At 40.6% G+C, this 23,775-nt stretch overlaps 1 protein-coding gene across 1 annotated transcript in view; it reads right to left on the minus strand.

Annotated features, from left to right (window-relative positions):
* The window catches only part of DCDC2 (doublecortin domain containing 2), a 159,674-nt gene that overhangs the window by 67,907 nt on the left and 67,992 nt on the right, over positions 1-23,775 (minus strand). Inside the window, exon 7 of the mRNA XM_004693316.2 lies at positions 23,576-23,738. Coding sequence (XP_004693373.1) covers positions 23,576-23,738 — 163 coding nt within the window. The remainder of the gene's footprint in view (positions 1-23,575; positions 23,739-23,775) is intronic.

A 23,775-nucleotide genomic window follows, 5' to 3' on the forward strand; every position in this document is an offset into this window, starting at 1 on the left:
TCAAGCTCTTCCTTTCTGCTTCAGAATGGGGTCACCGTTCACGGTCTAACAGGATGAAATATGTTATATAGGTGAAGACAATGGATTTCCCACTGCCCCATAAGGTTTAGTGATGAAGTGTGTAAATTCAACTGGCAAAAGATTAACAGGAGGAGACTGTCATATCACCTGCACACAGGGGGTTTACAAAAAAGGAAATCAAGAAAAAAGTGGTAGATCCACGGGGTAGATGCCATTTTAACAAAGGGTGGATAAATTGTGAACAAGTGGATGGACAAAGAAATAGGAAGTGGGGCTTCTGTGGAAGGTAAACCATGGACAAGCTCTATGGGGGAAACCAGTGAAAAGGGGAGGCTTATTTTAGTAAGGTTTATTCATGCAGACTCAACTCAGGGCTATCTCCTATGAGAACAGTCAGCTCCAAAGATTGCGTTGTTTTCTTCCTGGAGTGGACAAGGAAGACACTTTTACAAATGGAAATTTATGCTCTGTTTTAGGTTAAAAAGGAGAGGGCAGAGTCTCTTCAGTCAGCTGTTTCCCATTTGCCTTCAGTGCAAAATAATTCTTACGCCAACATGCCATATTTGGGGGTGGCCTATTGCAATCCCCTTCACTCGCTTTAAGAATGGCTGGAATGAGTGTAGCACTGAGTACAGAATTAGGTACATTTATAAGCCAGCTGATGACTTCTGTTATGCTTTAATACAACTGTCATTGAGAGATTTAATTACTAAGCTGTCATCCTTTGTGATGCCAATACCTGACAGTCTCCCACCCCCATCTTCTTGACCTCATCTGATAGTCCCTTACCTGAGGCAGTATATAAAAGATGGGAGCTGAGAGATGGAAGATACCAATTGGCAAGGAAAACCTTCAGGCAAGATGGAATCCATTAAGCCGAGATGAATGCTAATGGTTAGCCAAAAGCAATGAGGTCAAAATCACACTATCAAGTCCAAGGGTAAGCAGAAGATGGTCTGAATCACAGCACCCTGTCTGTTGCCAGCATTTATGGCTGGCTAAAGTAAAGTATGTCCTGGTACTGAAGGACAAGGACCAAAGAACTCTAAGGAATTAACAATTATGCAAATATTATGTACTTCTCCCTTAGGGCTATAAAAGATATGTTTTTAATATGCTATATACTATGCATATTATTATTTAATATGCTATATATTATGCATACTCCTTTTTTAATAATAAGGCAAGAAGGTACAATCATAATAACAATTTCTACATGAATGCACATATGTACATATATATGTATGTGTACATATGTCACACAATATGTGAACCAATTCCAAAAACCAGCTGAAGAATGGAAATAACACAATTATTCTGCAAAATGTCATTCCCAAACCTATATCCCAATCCTTACACCTAGCCTATTATTCAGTACAAAAAAAAAAAAAAAACCAGAAAATATAAATCAAACCCCTAAAGCACTACTACAAAAAGGCACCAAAATTACATAGCATGATGATGCATAATTATGGCACTTTCAAACAGCATTTGAGAGCATGTCACAAGCGATGAAAAATGTAATTTATTTCTTCTGACAGATATTAATTGCTCTGTGTTAGGAAATTTTTGAACCATTACTGATAAGCAAAAATGGTAACAAAAATGCCTCAAAAACAATGGCGAGGAAAGAGGTATAGTTCCAATCATAGTAACTCCCATAGCATAAGGAAAGGCAATTTCTCAAAGAGGACATCTATTATTAAAATTTGTAAATTGTTGCCATGGCACAGTAGGAAGAGGCTCAAACGTGAAGTCGCTTCCAGCAGGTCTAAAGTGTTATTAATCTCTGATAGCACTAGCTAATTGGAGTTTAGGATTTCACCCTGGTTCCTCTGCAAATTGCCTTTGTTAAGGTAAAACTTAATGATTGCTGGGGAACCTTCTTCTAGGAGATATGCAGATAGATTATTCCTTTTAAACTGAACTCCAAATGCTCATTTGTGATTTAGGAGAGCTATGCTTGTTGCTTATTACTATTACTGCTACTCTTACTGTTGATTTCACTCAAGTCAGTTTCTTTAGAGATTATGGAATTACGGACAGCAAGTTAAGTTAAGCCAAATTGCCTAGCTGGTGTGGCTAACTAAAAGTCATCACAAATACCATGGAAATTTGCTATCTTCAAGAGAGCTGTAGGTGAATTCTTCCCCCCCATCATATTTGCCACTTCCCAATACCTGTATCACGACCCTACTCTCTATTCTCAGCCCTACCTAAACTAATCTTCCCATTTACAGCGCTCCTTCCAACTCTGTTCTTAGGCACCATCGAACACCTCTTACCTAAATTCTGCTCCATGTCCTGTGTTTCTGGTTATATTGATAACACCACTGGATTCTTACAATCCTGGGCTGGATTTCTTGAGTTGCCATTGAAGCCCCCTATTCTCAGCCCCTAGAACTCCTCATTAATCTACTCCCAACTTGTTATGCACATAATCATCTCAAACTGAGTCATTTCCCAGGGTCTGTCTAAGCTCCTTACAGTTCCATTCTGTATACAGCCATTAAGTTAATCGTGCTAAAACACTACCTCAGACACAACCCATCTAACCCCAACGCCCTGCCTCAGAAGCTGCCCTTTCTGTTCTCACCTAAGTCTACCTTGACAGAGCAGACCACTAGTCCTTTGCTAACTTATATCGTCCCCTCTTATGTGAAATATAAATACAGGGTCATTACGCTTTAGATTTTTCACTTAGGTAAACTCTTTGTGACTCAGATTCTTCGCTTTCCTTTTTTTTTTTTTAACATCATATTAAATACTAGGTTCTTTGGAAAACTATTGCAATCCATAATGACATCCTTCATCCTCCAACAGTTTTAAAAGAGATATAAGGATAAGTTTACACCATTAAATTTTAAAATTTAGGGAAGTCAAAGCAAAACTTAGCAAAACTGACAATGGAAGAGAGAAAATACAAAAATACCACGATAGCCATCAAAGAAAGTGAACAAAAATTAAAGACCTTCAAATAAACAAAATACTAGGCCCAAGTAACAGCAGCAGTGGAATAGCAATAGTATAAAATATCATAACCAATTGTAGATATTACAGAAATGCACTTAAATATTCAGATATTAGATGGAATTCACATTCAGAATCAAGGTAACTCACCACATTATAATTATAAAGAGAAAAATCATAACAGCAATTTCAACAAAGAAAAGGCATTAAATAAACATAAAATCTATTCCTATAAAAAATCTAAGGAAACTCCCTGAATAAGTAGAATTTAAAAAATATGATGAAATGTACAAAAATATAAAACAAACATCATCCCCTTTTTATTTACTTTTTTCATACAACATATGCTTTTTCATTTCATTCTTAATGGTGAAATGTTGAAGGATTTCTCTCTGGACTTAAGAATGAGATAAAGAGAATTACATCACTAATTCTAGTCAATTTTGAACTGGACCAACCAAAAAAAAAATTTAAAAAGGAAGGAAAGGAATTTTAAAAAAAAAGTTAAACTACTTAAGAAAGATTTAAATAAGTAGAGTGACCAACCATGCTTATGTATTATTTGATTCAGCATTATAAAGACTGGCTTACAGATTCGATTCATTCGCAATCAAGTTCCCAACAGCTGTTTTTGTGACAACTAGATAGTTAATTCTAAAATGTATATGCAATAAAAAAGGACCTAATAGAGAAGACAATTTTTAAAATGAGCCAAATAAGCTGAAGGAATTATACTATCTGGTATGAAGATGTATGATAATGCTAATGCTAAAATAATTAAGGTACTTTGTGCACAAAGACAGATAATAGATGAAAGTAACAGAACAGAAAGGACAATGAGATTCATACAAAGATAAACATCTAAGGTAAGACGAGGGAAGTGACATGGAATTTTCAAGAAATGTTATAATATCAAGTGGACATCCATGTGAAGAAAAATGGAGTTTTAAACCACAATGTATTATGCCTTAACTATTGATTGATAACGAAAGTTGTGATAAGACATCTAGATATCTTCAGGATGGGGAGATTCTTCTCCAGAAAGATCAAGCCTTGTTTAACAGTTTGGAAAGTTCAGGTCCACCCTCTTCCAACCCACAGGGAGGGGAGAGGGATTGGAGATGGATTTCTTTCCCTTTGCCCAGTGATTAGTGAACCATGCCTACTACCCAAGACCTCAATAAGAACCCCTCCAAGACCTAAATGACAGATTTGGAGAAGTCCTAGCACATTCACCCCTCAAGATGCCGTGGGGGTGGCAGACAGTAGTCTATAACTTGTCCTGTGTGCCTCTTCCAGCTGTCAGTTCTTTAGTTGTATCCTTTATGATAAACCAGTAATCGTAACTAAAGCACTTTCCTGAGGTTTGTGAGTTGGGCTAGTAAATTATTAACATGGAGAAGGTAGGGAGGCCAGTTGTCAAAACCCCCAACTTTGCAAACAAGGGAGTCACACAGGCAAGTGGGTTGGGGACCTGAGACTTGTGAGACTGACATTTGAGATGAAGCAGCTTAACCTCATGTCAAGACTGGAATGAATGGTAGGGCACCTTGTTGGAGTCAGAGTGGGGGAGATACTCCCGGGAAACACACCAGGTATTGGTATCAGGAAGAAGAAAAGAAAACTCACTCTGTTCATGTCCTGTTTCTAGATCTGGCTTGTGGCCACAGGTCCACTCAACTTGTAAAGACTCACCAAGATGTCTACTTATGGTTTGAGCTCTCTTATCAAATGTTATATGCCAATAAAAAAATTCATTTTTTATATGAGCCTGTCTGTGTGTGTGAGTGTGTGTGTGTGTGTGTGTGTGTGTGTGTGTGTGTGTGTGTGTGTCTTCATAGTCACTCTGCCTTCTGGCACATGGTTGGTTGCTCACCTAAAGAGAACAGCATTTTGGATATGTCTGCTAATTAAAATCAAACAGAGCACAAGAAAACATTAACATGGGAGAAAGATTCTTCCCAGGCCATGCAAACAGCAGCAGGTTTCCCCAGGAGGCTGAGAATTGAGCCAGTGTAAAATTTTGTTAGAGAGTAGGGCAGGGGGCACAATCTAAAGTTATGTCCCATCACTTAAAGTGAGGAATTAGAAATGTAAATAATCTTTAGCCCAAAGTGGCTTTTAAATCCTCCAGTAATGGAAAATCCAATATCACATAGACAGCACTACATAAAGGGTCATCTCACATTATAAATTGGGGGAAATTCATCAGCTTGGTTGGTTTTTAATAGCCTCCATTTTTTAGTGGTATCTTCCTAAGGCTGGTATCTTGGCAGCCCAAAGCACCCATTCAAGGACCATAAAACCATGTTGATTTTTTTTGTTGAATTATAACCAGATAAATTTTGCAGTCTTCCCCACATAGACATACATTATACCTCTGTTCTAATATTGACTTCTTAAGTCAAGTAAGCAGTCTTTTCATTAACCTATCACTTCTCCTTGAATTTGAACAACATGCCTCCACTTACATGGATCTACATCTACTCTGTCTGGATGCTGTGTGAGGCAGATACCCCATTAATCTCTATTCCCATGGGAGATGTTTGATTAGCAAATCTGATTTAATCAAGCTAACGATGATTAAGAAATATCATCATAAATAATGGTGATGACTAAATTCAAATAAAAGCACCGCCAAAAAACACACGATGTTCAGGAAAAAATCATGCTCTCATCCAACTTCCTGGAGTGCTAGATAGAAGTTAGAAACTGAGCCACAGGCCAACTCACAAAGATGAATAAGGTGCAATATAAAGAATAAGGAGGGGACCTGGTTCTCAATTAACTGCAGAGCAGTGCAGAAGACAGACAGGAGAACAAAAGGTTCTGTTCCCAAATGACACTGCAAGGAACCCATGTTTTGTTGAGGAGGCAGAGGGGAGGAGAGGCTGCAGAAGAGGGGTGTCAAAATGAGTCGCAAAGGGAAGGGAGTTATGGGGAAGGGGATTCAAGACATGCAGAAGCACATGAAAAAATATCATGCAATCAAGAAACTGTGGGTCTTCTCTGTTCCACTAAGAGAAGGCTTGCTCTCAAAAGGCTGCTCTCAAAGAGAAACTGAGAATAGACTGGTTCTCATTTCTGTGGGTCAGACCACAGGCATTGACAGAAAAGACAACCTTGACTTTTACTGAGATGGTGAGTGAAACCAGGAGTTCACATGCTAAAAGTGATGCCAGGATACTCTAAGAACAAAACAGTGGTTAGCAAAAGGCAAAGGAGCAGGAGAGGGGTGGAGGTAAATAGGGTGGAAAAGCAGCCATATGTTGAAGAATGAAAACTAAAATTTTGAAGGTCAATGTAAGGTACTATATACAGATGCTGGTTTATATACCAGAAACCTAAATGATATTATAAACCAATATTGCTTTGATCTTCCAAAAGGGATACTTGCATGAAGAAATTCATAAGCTGGGATTCAAACAACTTAGGTTTGTGTGGGAATTCGATCTACATCTGTATGGTAGACACTGGATTGTTTATTAAGTAGATGAATCATTAGTCAATGTTCTTTCATTGGAAAATAAAGTTGGGGGGAATATAAAAGTGAGAAGCTTCTGGGGAAATTTCAGTAAGAGTTTTGTGTGTTTAGAACATCATTTGGGAGAGCTGAGTAGGGTATAAGCAGAGGGATTGTAGAAGGACATCTAGAAGGCTGCAAAATAAGTGTATTTTGCAATAGAATGCAAAAAAAAAAAGGTTAAAGCAGGAATTCCAGAGAAGTGCAAATTCAAGAGATGCTGAGAAGGTAAAATCAATGCAAATTTGCTCTGAGTGGGAGTAGAGAATGAAGAACAAGTAAAAGTCTAAGCTGGCTCAAAAATTAATAGGAGTAGATCCGGTAAAGGGGTGACCGGCAGAAACTAGAGTTTTTTTTTTTTGTTTGTTTTTTTCAAAGATTTATTTATTTATTCATACAGAACTGGGGTACAGGCCAGAGGCTCAGGGGCGGTGAGAGGCTTCACCAGAGACAGAGTGGGGAGCAGAACAGGCAGATCGACGAAGTACACTGCTGAGGGAAGCAGCGGGCGGGCCAGGAGAGGTCTGGCTCGCCATGTGGTCTCCTCCGGGGCAGGAGGCAGGCGGGAATCGAACTCATGCGGAAGTGGCTTCAGATTCTCAGTGCTGTGCTTTAACCCGCTGCGCCACCAGGGAGGGCCAGAAACTAGAGTTTTAGTGGTGAATTTAAGGTGGCCTTAACAGCCTTTGAGTTACAACGCTACAGACCTGAAACCTTTATCAAGTTAAAAATTAATGCTATTTCAGCAGGAGCATAAAAGGCCAGGGGGAAATAATAATAATAATAATAATAATGACCAACTATATAGTAGAGACATTTTATGGGGGTGGAGTAGAGAAGGGGGATCAAAAACGGGGGGTGGGGGAGGAAGTGCACTGGACTATGATGATGGCACACAGGTGATTTGGTGATGGGAAGCCCACGGGGATTACAACTGAGATGGGAAGAGACACAAAATGATGTAAAAATAAACTATTATATTTTAAAAAATGTGATTTCAGCAACAAAAATGTTTTGAATGGTAGAAAGGAAGACGTGGAGGGCATTAGAAAGGAATGCAGTAGGAACTGTTCTTGTCCTAAATTATCAAGCAAGGTGACAGAAACCATAACCTCTTTCTCTGGCCCCTGCAGACCAGCACAAATCACTTCCAGTTTCTAATTTAGGCATTTCCTGACACAGGGAACAGGTGAAGAAAACTAAGTATATAGAGGAAGTCAAAGCTTACAGTATTTTGTTGTTTAACATCCACATGTGGGGTGCCTGTGAGAAGTCAACATAGAAGTTCCCAGTCAGAAACATGGACTTTAATCGAGAAAATTGGTTAAGCCTATAAGCAAATTCTAATGTAATGTCTATAAGGAAGTTCTTGAGAATGTGCCCAAGGCCTTCCAGTGAGTAATGGAAAATGAAAGTCTATGAATCGCTTTGAGGGAGAGTCACAATAATTTGTTGCTTTTATGAACAATGGGGTCTTCAGCATAAAGAGTGAGAATAAACAGCAACTTTTCAGCAAATTTGCAAATAGCATAAGAATGATATCATAGGGCCCTCCCTGATAGTGTAAGGGGGTAAAGCACAGCACTATGAAGCTATCTACAGTCAGTTCGATCCCCAGCCAGGGAGCTGACCCACATGGCGCAGCAGATCTCTCCTGTCTCACGTGCTACTCCCCTCAGCAGTGTATGTCAGTAGACCTACCTCTTCTGCTCCCCACTCTGTCTCTGGTGAACCTCTCACCCCTCCCCTCTGCCTATATTCCAGTTCTTACACATATAAATAATAAGTTTTTAAAAAGATATTAAAAAGAATGTTATCATAAAATTAAACCATCAGTTGGAAGTTTCACCACCACAAAAAAAAAAGGAAAAGAAAAATCATAGCAATTCTTTGCTGTCCAATAGACAGATTTCTGAATAATCCCTCATCTCCCTTGCCCATGGTAAATTAAATTATCCTAATTTGGAGAATTAATATTTCACTACTCTGGGTTTAAAGTACATTTGAGACTTAAATGCTTAAATCAGTTCTGGCTTGCCTTTATATTTTTTTTACCAAATGGTACAAAACTTTCTCTCTGAAATCAGTATTAGTTCCCAATCTTGGGTCAGACCGAATGTCTCTTCCCACTCTTCAAGACTGGGGGGGCGGGGGGCGCAGTGGGCAGGTGAAGGGGGTTGGTTATACTACTTGCCATCTCTGAACTTGACTTAGAGACACTTCAGAGCCTCTGGCTCAATTTTCATTTTCATGAGGAAAAAACCTATGCCTTTTTATTTTTTTTTTTTTTCATTGTAACGTCAGTAAAATTTGATGGAGCAAAATAAAGTAAGATTAATCTAGGAGCTACATAAAGTGAAAGAGAAAGAAGACTTGAGAGTTTCAGTTAGTTTTCAAAATTTTATTAAAAGAAATTATTTTGTCTGATTAGTTAAACTTTCTTTCTCTCTCCTGACCCTTTCTAATCATATGAACTTTAACCTTTTCATCATTCTTTGAAGACTTCTTCAGCGTCAGGCTGCAAACTACAATGGCAAGTTGGTCTTAAAGGGAAAAGAAAGAGAAGGTGGCAACTACCTAGGGAAACAGAAATTAATCATGGATACCTTCTGCCCACTGTCACCCTGTCTCCCACCAGTCTCTAAGCCCCCCAATTCCAGAGGAAGTTTCTCATTTCTGACTCGGGGTCCAAATTAACTCAGATCTCTTTATATGTAGATATTGCTACTAACCAAGGGCCCCTATAAGCAAATTAATTATGAGTACCCTCTCCCCACTGTCAACCCCTGACTCCAGGCCCCCTAGTTCCAGGGGAAGTTTCTCATTTCTGACTTGGAGTACAAATTAACTCAGATTTCTTTACATGTAGATATTGCTACAACCAAGGACCCCTGTAAGCGCTTACCACTTTGTAAGAGTATTCTCTCATTCATTTTCATTAATGTTCCATTCTTATAAAAATGCTAAATAACCACTTACAAAAAGTGCTTCTAAATTACAACCTCAGGGTGAACCTGGGAATAAAATCTAAAGAGAATTTGATTATTCTCCCAACTAATTTCTAAGAATTTAACATGAAGGCTACCTCACAGATGAAAAACTACCTTAAATCATCTTTCTAGTAGAGAAACTTTTTATTTCTTTGCCCCTCCTGTCTGAGGCTCACTCCAAAAATAAAAATTCCTAAGGAGTGAACCCATCCATCTAAAAGTAATGGAGCGCTAGACTAATTAGATCTGGAACTCTGTTTCAGTTAACAAAGCTCACCAAATTGAAACTGTAATAAATCTCAAACATGCTAGGACAAAAAGTTCCAGAGACCAATTGTGAGTAATGGGGCTCACTGGAGCCTTCTAAGTGTTTGCCCTGATGCTGCCCACTCTTCATGTCCATCAGAACAATGATCGCCCACACCACTCAACCTTATATTAGACAGAACTACTGTCTAATTCTGAGGGAGAATTTTTATCTAATTAAGAAAAGCAACCATTATCCCTTTTTGCTCCTATATACTCTTGGGCTAGTCTGACACAGGAACTGTCTAGCCTTCCAATTAGATGTTTGGGAGTGCTTAACAGTGATAAGTCACACATTCATTTTAATATGCTAATTTTCATCTTTTACCCAAAAAATATTAGAATTTTCAGCTATCATTTCCTTTGTGTTCCTTGTTAAGTGCAGTTTATTTATTTTTTTTTTGAAAGGTTTATTTAGGCGTGCATACAAGAACTAGGATACAGGCCAGAGGTGTGTGGTGAGAGAGACAGGTGAGAGGATTCACTAGAGACAGAGTGGGGAGCAGACCAGGCAGACATGCTGACATACACTGCAGAAGGCAGGTCTGCTGTGCCATGTGGGTCAGCTCCCTGGACAGCCGGGGACCGAACTCATGCTGCAGTGGCTGGCAATAGCTTGACAGTACTGTCTTTAACCCCTGTGCCACCATGGAGGCCCAGCTAAGAGCAGTTTAAATCAATTTTCTTGCCCATTATTTATTTATCTGTTTATTTGGGGGGTCATCAGTGCTTAACTATGGCACAGGATGACTCTACCTTTGAGTTTGATCTGATGATAATGCTTTTTTTTTTTTTAAACCTTTCCTGGTGCTAAGCACTCAGGGTTGATCACATTGGACTGGGTACAGTGTGATCAGTCACAGTGCTGATATAACAGGGTTCCGTGCTTTGCACTTGGTCTCACTTGTACATAAAATATGCACAGAATCTTTGACATATTTAGACTAAAGACAACTCTAAAGTCTAATGCAGGCCACTATCTTGACGAAACACTAAACATGGTACCCAGTAGGGTTCCTTGGAAAATTGAGGATATGTAATGTGTCCTTAAGTGTTCTAAGGGAGCACCCCCATATCACATTATTACAGCTCTGACCTTTTACTCTCCTGTCCACTTAGCAGAAAGTCCAGTTACACAAATCTACTTAATACTCTCAGAATATGCCAGGAAACTCTATGCTCCAAGGGTCTACTCAGCCTGGTTCCTTTCTCTCCTCTTCCACTCATCCTTCAAGACCTGCCCTCAGTGTGACTTCCTTCCTGTGATGCTCTGTGAAGAGACTCTCCACGGGAAGGGCGGGGTTACCTTCTCCCAACACTTCCCAGGCTGTGTCTGGGTGGTATTTCACACATCCTGGCACTTGACAGAATGGACTGTGCTGTTCATTCTGCATCCCTAGGATCAGGCATGGTACCATGCCACCATGCCATGGTGCTCACTGAAAACACAAAACGGGAGTTGTCATGGTTTGCTGTCCCCTTTAACTTACTGTTAAGCAAAACCTAGAGTACCATACGATAGCATTAATAAACAGTAGGGTGCCCGGAGTCAGGATTGGATTCAAATTTCCTTCTACAACGTGGCTATGTAGCCTTGGACAAGTAAGTGAATGCTTTGCTTTTTAGTTTACTCATCATCAATGGAACATAATAAACAGTATGTTCCTCTTAGGGTATTAGACAGTGCATATGAAGCCTTGAATACAGAAAAATGAATACATTTGTTTATCTGTATGCTTTTTTTTTAAGATTTATTTATTTATTCGTACAGAACTGGGGTACAGGCCAGAGATGCGGAGGGTGAGAGGATTCACCAGAGACAGAGCAGGAAGCAGAACAGGCAGATCGACGAAGTACATTGCTGAGGGGAGCAGCGGGCGGGTCAGGAGAGGTCTGCCGCAACATGTGGTCACCTCCGGGGCAGGCAGGGATCGAACTCATGCGGAAGTGGCTTTAGTTTCTCAGTGCAGTGCTTAACCCGCTGCGCTACCAGGGAAGGCCTATCTGTATGCTTTAAAAAAAAAAAAAAAAAAACCCAAAAAGAAGTTCAAAGTGCATAAATCTACAAGGGTTAAATGGAATGGAAGAAGAAAGGTCAACAGATAAATGCAATAAGTAAAATTTTGAAAAAAAGGATATGCAGAAGTAGTGAGGGTCAGTATCAGAGAAACATATAGAAATAACAGGAAGCAAGCCAACACAGGCTGCATTCCTCTGAAAGGGGTCAGGAACTGAAGACACCAAATCAGCCGAAGACTGAGATGAACAGAGGGCTGGAGAGAGGACTAGATGAAAATCTGCTGAAGAAAAGAGTCTGCCAGATTTCTTCCCAGCTGACAGAGGCAACTGGCGAGACTGACTTGGAAAGGCCCTGGAAGGGTGCATCAAACACAGCTGAAGCTACAGTGAAGCATCTTACTCAAAGCAGGGAAAAGAGCCAAGCTGCTGCATAGGCAAGGTTTCTGAACATTCCATGAGGAAAAAGAAATGAGCAGCTCACATAGGTAGAACCCAGGGAGCAGGCAGGGAGAGGGCCGCCCTCATCCTCTCGGGCAACCCAGAGGTTGGTTACAGCTTCTGTGGACAGTCCCCACATGCTTGCTGCCTCCCTGTCTCCATTTTCTGTCTCTGCTGAGGTCTTCCTGTGGCCACAGAAACTTGTTCAATTCTACCCCTGGTTGTGAGCAGGCTAGCGTCCCAGGGAGATAACGGCCTACCATAACCCCCAACCAGCGAAGGACAGGGATGGGTGAACAGATAGAACCATTTCCTCATCCCTGCTTGGGACAACTTTCAGGTGAGTGTTTCATATGCTCAGAAGGTTCCAGCAGGACTGAGCCCAGTTGCCCACAGGGGACCCAATTCAATAATACCCTTCCAGTCCCTGTCTGTCTGGGATCACCTCACCACTGTTCATTGGGAAGTAGTTGTTTTGGGGGACAGGAGACTATAGCACTGAAGGGCTTGGAATCCAGAGTTTGCTGTGGACGTGAGCTCATCTAACTCCAGACCAGAACCTCCACAGACTGAAATGGTGCATCAAACTTCCATCATGGGCTGCTTATATGGTCACAGGGCATTGCTTCTTAATCAGTAAAATTAGTTTAATGGTGATAATCACCACACCTACCTACAGTGCTCAAATGAAGACTAGTAGGAGCATACACCTACAGCACTCAGTCCAGCCGCTGGGACATACTAATCACCCGGACAATGTTAGCTGCTTACGTTAATGATTAATCTGATCATAGAGCACAAGAGAGTGTGACATTTCATGTTCATAGAATCCCCCCACACTTTACAACCTCCATGGAATGGGTCATTTGAGAGGACACAACCTATCGATATACCCCCAAAGTTTCTCAAGTTGTTCTCCAGAGAACATAATCCCACTGAAGATGCTCTGTAGAACAGGGACCTATCCCCTCCCTGGTGGTGCAATGGGTTAGGATGCAGCACTGCAAGCAAGTCATGGCCACTTCAGTGCGAGTTCAATCCCTGGCCCTGGAGGTGATCCACATGGTGCGACAGACCTCTCCTGTCTCACCCGCTGCTCCCCTCAGCAGTGTACTTTGTTGATCTGCCTGTTCTGTTCCCCACTCTGTCTCTGGTGAGTTCACTCACTGCCCCTACACCTCTGGCCTGTACCCCAGATCTGTATGCATAAATAAATTGTTTTTAATCTTAAAAAAAAAAAAACCAGGGACCTAGAGTTGTCAAAGGTGGGGAATATCTCCATGTGAAAGGCTGCGAAATTCAATAGCAAAGCAAATGGCTTCACTCTATAGAATTCAACATTCCCCAAGTTGATGCTGAGCATGCAACTCTTAGTAGATAATGTCTATTCAGAGGCCTACAATGGCTGCTCCACAGAAGCCACTTCAGCAACTGACAGCAGTGCTCCGGGTAAGATCTCCCTTCACCCAGAAGAGCACCAGAGTGGTGGCAACTCTTTGGGTTGTAAAGCTGGGCAAGGTGGGGGCATCAGTGATGTGTGTAAGGGCTTCCTGTTTCCTACTATGGCAAAAACACCCTCCATCAAGTGACTTCCCTTGTGGTATGTACCCTTACCACTAAGCAAAATAAAGCCTGGGAGAAAGCCAGCCTCCACCCAAAGGCAACAAACACTTGCTCTTGACTTATGAAGAGGCCTGAGGGAGCCTGTTGGCTCCTCCCACCTTTGTGAAAAGTGACTTTTATGATGTCTTTTCAAGGCCTGAATCTTTGCCCAATTTCACAGGAGACCTTTGGTATTATAATCCAATTGTGTAAGATAAGAATAAATGGATAGTTCGAATCTACAAAGCTCCAAAGTACCTGATAGATATCTTCTCTTTCTCATTATCCCCATCGTGACAGCACACTGTATGATGATTTACAAGAAAGGTCATATCTTATTTGGAATGCAACGAGGGTAACTAAGAAAAATAAAAATATAGTTCATCTTCAAATAGGTCACAGCCTACATATTATGTGAGTGAGGAAGTGGCCTGGCCCTGTCTGAAAGTAACCAAGAGTATCTGGCAGTTGTTCCAGATACCACGCTAAAAAGTTATGCAGAAATGGAGAGGGAGACAGTGGTGGGGCAGTGGGTGGTGTTAAAAAAAAAAAAAAACAGCAGAAATGACTTCATTCTCTGGAGCTACTATTTTTCACGTGGACAGAATTAATGCAGAGGCTGAGGAGATGATTGTAATACCAAGAAGGAAAAAAATGTCAGTGCTTACAAAATAAATATAGTTGGACATTTATGGGTGGTAAAGGGAGATTGGTCATTACAATGGAGAAGAAAACTGCTTTTACTTCATCAGTGAAAATGTCCTGCTAAAGATCGCATTATGACCAGGGAAGATAATGTGTAAGCACCGAGCAATTAGCACCAAGGGAGAAAAAGGAGTTACCTTGGCCAATGAGCACAGTGTGTGGCATGTAGTAAGCACTCATTAAATGTTGGCTGAAGGAATGAAAGCAGAAGTCTAGGGAAAGGGGTGTGGCTCTGAATAAGAGAATTTATGAAACATGGAAGAGGAAATTCAAACCCATAGAAGAGCTTGGGTTCGAAGAGCATGGGTTAAAAGAGTTTTAAGTCTAGGACATTCAACTTACTCAAAACCATTAGGATGATGAGTAAACTAGAGGTCAATCTCAAAAATACTCCACCTTTGACAAGATTCCCCCAGGTCTGGGGAAGTGGTGAAGACTTAAGAGTCAGCCCCAGCCTGATAGGCGTGAGAAAGGGATGTTATCACCCACGTAGCTGAAAGCGGAAATCTTAGTAAGAACTGGCTGCACCACCTACAAAGCAGAGAAACTACAAACAGCATCAGTCATGAAGGGGCTGTGATACAGGGAAGAATCGTAGAGGAGGAAAAGGGGAGCTTCTGATAGCTTTCAGGGAAGCTTCAAGGTCTGCTGTGATGCATCAACACTCTCAGCACTGACGGAAGACAGGCCAAAGCACATGCATATTCTCCCTCCCCCAGTTCTCCTAGACTTCCCCTACATATTCTGTCCCCTACATATTTCTCAAACCTGGAGCAAAACTTCTCCTGGAAGAGAGTGGCATGAACTGTTTTTAAGAAATATGATGCTAACCTGGGTGGATGCTGGATTTGAGGGGAACTTCATGGGCCAATGAAAGTCTAGAAGACCTTCTGTAGTCAAGAAAAGGAGTTATGATGGACTCATCAATCGCTGGGATAAAGAGGAAGAGACTGGTTTGAGGAATAATGTAGGAAAACGGCATCAGCAGACCTATGAACACTCTCCCTGGCCAGCTATGTACCAGTGTGACAGTTTGCAGAAATCACTGGTCATTGGTACACGCTTTGACTCTGGATAAAGAGTTTTGCTTTTTTTCCTTCCATTTGTAAAACTGAAGAAATGTCTCAATTGGAGACTTACATGTGAAGCTTCTAAAATATCCTATTAGAATCCACAACTGAGATGTGCTAAGGCATGCGCAACAGAATTGTACCAGTCATTGATGTTTGTGACTGCAACCTTTCATTTCATTTTAACCATCACCACAAATATATACTAATTCTCACACACACACACACACACACACACACACACACACACACACACACACCACTCAACAAACCGAACCTGATGCTGGGTACATATCTGTGTCTCACCCATGAATGACAGTCATTGACAAGCAAATGTACCACATCCCCCTGCTTTCACTTCACCATAGGATGAACAGAAGAAAGTAGAAGTTGGGGGTCAGGGAAAGATTATAAACCCATGACCACTTGCTCTTTCCTTCCGCCGTTTTCCTTAGCCACCAGTCTTTCACAGGCATTCCTGACTCCAGCCCCCTCTACAACCAAGCCTCAGTTTGGGGCCTACTTCAACTTCTACAATGAAATTCCCAGGGTAACCCACTTTTAGTTTCTTCCTGAAAAATACATGAATCACACCCCCATCTTTAGCATGTCAGACTCTCCCCCAATGATCGGGATCAGCTTATCGGTTCTAAGCTATGCAAAAGCATTGTCAGCAAGGAAGTGGTCTGATATATGTCAGCACCGTGATGGGTCAAAAAATAAAGGAGGCCTTGCTGAGAAATGTACAAAAAGGGAGGGTGGTAAGTCTGAGTCTGATGCCAGCAGAAAAAATAAAGATGGGACGATCCCATCACCGTCCTCTTGCAGAGAATCAACTAGTAAAAGAACCTCAGCTCATACCTCAGTCTCCACTTCTGAAGTCCCAGATCTGACCCCCTAATGTTTACTCTCTGCAGAACCAACCCCAGTTGGAGCTGTGAACTCAAAACTCGGGCTGACACCAGTGGCTCGACAGAAGGTAGTTCCACACTGCTCGGCAGTGGGGTGGGTACCATGAGTCCTGGTTCACTCCCCTTCTAGAAATGCTATTGACACAGCAGATGCCTTACAAGGTATTAGTACAGTGCAAGAATTCATATGCATTGAGAGCTATGTCGGATTTGATGGACTACTGAAATGTGAGATGAATGTTAAAAAGCCTACTTAAAATGAACTTTGGGGATAAAATCTTCCAAAGGTTTGAAGGCATCTATAACTCAACAATTTACAGAGTTCTACTTGAACCCCAAAGTATCTTTACACTCCAACCTTGGGCTATGTATAAAATAACACCCAAGAGCCCTCCCTGGTGGTGCAGCGGGTTAAAGCACAGCACTAAGAAACTAAAGCCACTTCAGCATGAGTTCGAACCCGGCACCAGAGGTGACCCACATGGTGTGGCAGACCTCTCTCCTGTCCATCCCACTGCTCCCCTCAGCAGTGTACTTCATCGATCTGCCTGTTCTGCTCCCCACTCTGTCTCTGGTGATCCTCTTACCACCCCTGCTCCTCTGGCCTGAACCCAGTTAAAAATCAATAAATCTTAAAAAATAATAATAATAACAACACCCAAGAGAAGTTTACTCCAGAGGCCTCACCTTGTAAAAGAATGCTTTTCTCACAGCGCCTCTCCAGCCAGTGTGCAAAATGTGTCCAAAGCAGGATATAAAAAGAATGGTTTCTTGAAAGGTCTAGGGCCTCCCTCTTCTCTAGTTTTTCCATGTCTCAGCCCTAAAATACACAGTAAACCTTTCTAAACTAGCTTTTATTAATAGTAAAAGCCCGAGAGGTCCTTTCTGTCCTAGAATTTTTGTTGTCCAATTTTATGGCATGAAAAAAAAATGCTCATTTTACTAATTGTTATCCCATCTGTACTTAGCAGAGTAAAACTGGACCCTTATTCCACGATACACATTGGTACTGAGCTGGGAGCTATCATCGACAAAGGAGCAGAAAAGCTCTGTGTCCATTTCTCAGGAGAAAGTGGCGATACCGACAAGAACGAATCGTAAATCTTACCTTAGCTCAGTAACAAAGCCGGTGCCCAGTTTTGTGATGTCATCTTGGCACCTCTGTGTTTACTTGCCCCCAGTACATGACACCCCTTCCAGGGTGAGAGGAGAGCGAACACACTGGGAAAATGAACTTTCTGTTTTATCTTCAGAGTTCATGGGCCAAACCAGAGAAGCGCGCATTTCCGTGCCCCTCAGGATGGATTGCGGGAGTGCTTCATGCTTGAGGCCATGCTGTAAACCGTGGGCAGGCTGCAGCTATTAGAAAATCCAAGAGCGTGGCTGCTCAAGGGCAGTCACCCAGCAAGGTCAGGAGCAGCAGACATCCTTTCCCGGTGCTGTACCTGCTCCCTGTCATTCATCAGGAGTCTGAGCGTCCCAACTGCCCAGGGTAGGATCACAGGAAGATGCTGGGAAGGAGCCAGAGCCGCAAGGCGCAGGATCCTCGCCCATGGTGTGGACACATGTGTGTGAGTGGATGCATGCACACATCCATGCACGCACGCAGAAAGAGGATCCTTCAAAAGAAATCAAGTCTTGTCTTGTCTTACATTTTATACTCTCCTTTCAAAGAGATTTATAATTACCAGTGCTTCATAAACCAGATCAATACAGACCAGGGTTATTTTTCTCTGCTGCCTTTCCATCATCTAAGAAACCCTACACGATACTTCCTGAGTGCCAAGGATTCTAAGGACACCAAATTGTTTTCACGTCAGCAATATTAAAATTATCAAAGACTATAATCAATCCCCAAATACTATTTCAAAAATAATTATCATTCCTGTTTGCTCAGAGTGGAGTGTGGATGATTAACAGCCTCTAGAACCTCTCAAGCAAGTGCAGCTTAAGTGGGAAGTGTAGCAAAAACACTAGCCAGTTAAGCTGGTATTTAAATGCAGCACTAAAAATGCATTTCACACCCAACTTCATCAATCACCAAGCAATCTTACTTTGCATCTTGGCTACCAAAAGAAAATGGGATTTGTTTCCCTGAAGAAATATGTCATTGCTCTGCTTGAATTATTAAGCTTTACTATTACAGAGAGAAACAGAGTCAGGGAGAAAAGAGGGGAAAAAAAAAAGGGAGAAATGAGTAAGAAATAAAATTAGACCCAGGATGCCATCTACAGGTTGATATCAGTACTGCTCATTCATGCAGTATCAGTGAGCAGGAGCAGTTAAAGAAATGGCAAAATCTAAGAGTGAACACTTTATTCAAAAAGATCAAGATAGCTTACTGCTCTTTTTTTTTTTCCTCTTTATGGTAAGAACAATACATAAGCAAAAAATCAAAAAAAAGATCAAAAAAAGTCCACAATTTGATTTAACAAAGAAATAGTCAGATATTCATCTGAATGCTAGAATTTAACACTTACACATGAAAATTAGGTATACTATTTCAATCAAAATAAAAATACATTTAACTAGAAAAAACTAAGTAAATTTCATCTCTACCCAATTTCTTGCATTTTTTTTTCTTATCCTGCCTCTACACATTATCTTCCCTTTCATTTTGCCTCAAGTCACTATTGCTTTTTACCTTTCTAAAGCATAAAAGCCCACTGGAGACTTTAGAATCCAAAAGCACACACTTGGTTCTCATTATGAAAATAGATGACATTAAAGCAAAAAGCAACTGCAATAATAAATGCAAATGAAGGCTGAATTTAAAGGGGAGTGCGAGAGAGAGAGAAGACTGATTTCAATAAGATAACCTGGAAAATTCTACAGCCAAAACATCTGGAGGGAGATCTATTTAAAAGAAATAGTTCAATAGTCTGAATTTCAGCTTAATAAAAAAAAGCCTTTAAGCGTATTAAGTGATGATTTAAACTATGAACCGCATAAACTCTTTTTTCCTGGGAAAATGTTTTTAGGAAACAAGATTCTTTATCAGGTTGTATATTCTTTTTATCGTATGAAAAGATACAAGATGTTTTCTGTGGATGTTTCTAGACCAGTGGTACAAGTCTCTGATTTGAGGAAGAAATTCATCCCTACCACCTACCACCTTCAATTGAATGATAGTTGCTGTTCCATGGAATGAGCTCTAGCTGTTAAAAAACCTATCATCTGCACACTATTGTTTTTTTAGACTGGTTTTTTTCAAATTCATTTATTTATATTTATTTTTACATCATCCTTCACTTTGTGCATTTTTTCATCTAGGTTGTAATCCCCATGGAATTCCCACCACCAATTCACCCATGTGCCATCTCCATAGTCCCGTGTGCTCTTCCCACCCCAGCTTTGATCCTATTCCCCTTTCCACCCCTGTAAACTGTCTTTATTCCAATTTCTTTTTTTTTTTCCCTGATCCCTTACGCTCCTGCTATGAGTGAAACTATCCAGTATTTTTCTTTTTCTTTCTGGCTTATTTCACTAAGCATGATCCCTTCCAGCTCCATCCATGTTGCTGAAAAAAGTATGTGTTTATCTTTTTGACTGCTGAATAATATTCCATTGTGTGTATGTGCCACATCTTTTTAATCCAGTCATCTATTTTTGGGGCTTTGGGTTGATTCCACATCTTCCCTATTGTAAATAGAGCAGCAATAAAAATGGGGGTGCAGGTGTGCTTCTGAATCAGTGTTTTTGTATCCTTTGGGTAGATACTAGGGTGGGATTGCTGGGTCATATGGAAGCTCCATGTTTAGCAGTTTGAGAAACCTCCAAACAAATTTCCATAATGGTTGTACCACTTTGCATTCCACCAGCAGTGCAGAAGAGTTTCTTTTTCTCCACATGCTTGCCAACATTCATTGCTGCTAGCTTTAATATGTACCATTTCCACTGGTGTGAGGTGGTATTTCATTGTGGTTTTGATTTGCATCTCCCTTATTACAAGTGATGCTGAACATTTTTTCATATGCCTGCTGGCTGTCTGCATTTCCTCTTAGAAGTGTCTTTGTATCTCTTCTGCCCATTTTTTGATGGAGTGGTTCACTTTATTTTTGTTGAATTTCATCAGCTCTTTGTATATCTTTAGTATTGTGCATCTACACACTATCAAAACTGCATTAGGAAATATCCACTTTAAATTGGCGAATATCTAAAAACAACTTCTTTAAAGGAAAGGAACTGCAGCACTTCTAAAACACAATTTGCCACCATAGTCTACACACCTTTGTTATTTTCATTCCCACAGATACAAATGTTGAAAATTCTATGTGAGTCTCTACAAAAGTAAAAATATTGGTAGTTCAACTCTTTTAAAAAAAAGTTTACTTTCCTGTGACAGTGGGAAAGTTTAAGCCAGTCTCATGTTCCAAGTTTACAAGAGATAAACTGGAAAGATGATGGATGGAGCTCTTTCTTTTGAAGGACGACATCAAAATCTACTGACTTTACAGAAACTCAACATTAGTAGAAATTGGGATCTTCAGAACCTCCCTGGTGGCCTAGGCATTAAGTCTCAGTGTTATCACCACTATGTCCTAAGTTTGATGCCCAAAAAGGGAGCTGACCCACACGACACAGCACACCTCTCCTGTCTTACCTACTGCTCCCCTCAGCAGTGTTTTTCAGTGGCTCCACCCATCCTGTTCCCTACTCTGTCTCTGGTGAATCTCTCACCCATTGCATCTCTGCCCTATCCCTCAGTTCTTCCATATAAATATAAAATAAAAATGTAACACATTTTAAAAAACTGGAATTTTCATAAGCTAATGAAAGTTTCAGAAAATAAGCAAGCAATACCTCATAAAACTCCATAAAACTCCTATCAATAAGATTTCATGAAAGTTGTAAATGGGCCTTCTTTCTTAGTAGATTTCAAAATATTTCAGCTACTTATCTATATTGTGACTTCTGTCTTCCATTCATCAGTCTTTATTGGATATCTCATTATCTACTAGCCCTCTGCCAGTTTTTAAAGGTTAAAAAAGAAGGAATCTCATGAGAAAGCCAAAGGCAATGAGTAAAATAGTCTCTATTACTTGTAATGCTCAAGATATGGCACATTCTTCAAGGCTAATACTTCCCTTTTAACGCTGGCCACACAATTAGCATTCGATACATATTTTTTGAGTACATTTCACCCCAGCCCGGTTGTTTCAAGTCACTGAAAAGGATCACACAAACTTAATGATAAGTGTAATTGTAAAAATAAAGCTTAACACATACCCACAGTTTACAGACAGCTAATGTGACCGAAATAAACCAAATGACTCATTTAGTGTCAATAGCAGAACTGGAGTAAGAATCAAGAACTCTTGACTTCCTGCTAATCTCTCTCATTTAAGTCTTTTAAGATTTAAATCCCTTTCACTTTCTCCTCTAATATAATTGGTTCATTCATTTACCCTAGCTCTTTCATTTTAACCTAGTCTCACACATCTTTCTTCTGGCTCTTTAATCAATTGCACAGCTTCCTTCAAACTCTCACACAAGTTCACACCATCTCCCTGTGGAGAAGCCCACCTTAGCTATACCACTGAAAAACACAGTTTTTAATTTCCACTTTTAAGGGGATTTTTTCCAATAAAAACAGTTGGCTCTCCATATCCTTGGATTCAACCAACTGCCATCCATGGTTGTTAGTACTGGGAAATGCTGAACCACAGGATACAGAGAGTCAGTTATTAGAGACTTGGGTATACACAAGGGTCCTGAGCCCCTCTCCCCCCCATACACACACACTCACACACACAGAGATACTAAGCGAGAACTCTAGTTAAATTTGGAGGAATCAAAAGTTATACACAGATTTTTGGCTACATGTGGGTCATTGTCCTTAACCCTGCTTGGTTCAAGGGTATGCTGTAATTCTCTTTTTTTTTTTTTTAAGATTTATTTATTTGTGCATACAATACTGGGGTAAAGGCCAGAGGTGCAGGGGTGGTGAAAGGATTCACCAGAGACAGAGTGGGGGAGCAGAACAGGCAGATCGATGAGGTACACTGCTAAGGAGAGCAGTAGGCAGGTCAGGAGAGGTCTGCAGCGCCATGTGGATCTCCTCTGGGGCAGGCGGGGATGGAACTCATGCTGAAGTGGCTTTAGCTTCTCAGTGCTCCACTTTAACCTGCTGTGCCACCAGGGAGGGCCCAGTATGCTATAATTCTTATGTGAACCTTCATATCAATTTTGAGATGACCTGGAGCTCCCAGATGGAAGTCCATGAAATCGTATCCCATCCCTCCTCATCCTAAGCATCCCACCATGTTCCTCTATGGGAGGTGTGCATGGATCCAGGGTGGGAGGAGAAGCGTTCTTCCCACTCTCCTGTGCCCCAGCCTACTCTCTCTGCCCACACACATGCTCGCCCTGGTAAAAAAAAACCACAACAAGGTTGCCTGCAAAAAATGTTAATATGAATATTAACAATTCTGACTGCATCCTCTATCTATCCTGAGATAGATCTATCCTGATGTCTCATGAATGCCAGTTTTTATAAAAGTATTATCTACCAACTGTCACCAGGTAATGCAAGCTAAAAATACATCAATAGTTTTGATACATACTGTCTACTGGTAAATTTGTACATGTGTTGAGTTTTCTCTTGGATATCAGCAACATTAGTAAACAGCTTTCTGAGGAAGGTGATTTGTCACTAAAAGTGAATCAAAATGAATGTGGACAGGGATGTAGACACACAAAGAGACTGATGTCAATAGTAGTTGGTAAAAATGTTCATCAAACAGTCTCAGCAGGAAGAGAATGGGAAAATAACTTTTTTTTTTAAAATAATACCACCATAAGAATTACCTTATTTCAAAGCGTCTTCATCGCACATTATCTGTTTCCAAATAGAAATCATGCATACAAAACAGTTGCATTTCTCATACACACACACACAAAAAAAAGCTTTGCAATTTCTCATATATAACACTAAGAAGAGAAAACCAGAAAAACGAACGGATCCACACGATAACTGAAATTGATGGTAATTGATCATCAGAGTAACAGCACACTTACCACTGTTTAGAACTGCTTTCGATGAATTCTTTAACTTTACACTCTGTTTGCCTTTTGTAGGTTTTTCTGAATTTGTATCATCTTTTTTTCCTTTCCTTTTTGGGGGCTGAGGAGATGAATTATCACTGGATCCGACTGTTGACTTTGATTGGCGATCATTTCCCTACACAGCAGAAGATGACACCCTTACTGTTGGCTGA

Source organism: Condylura cristata, unplaced genomic scaffold (assembly GCF_000260355.1).
Source record: "Condylura cristata isolate star-nosed mole 26May11 unplaced genomic scaffold, ConCri1.0 scaffold00037, whole genome shotgun sequence".
Classification (NCBI taxonomy): domain Eukaryota; kingdom Metazoa; phylum Chordata; class Mammalia; order Eulipotyphla; family Talpidae; genus Condylura; species Condylura cristata.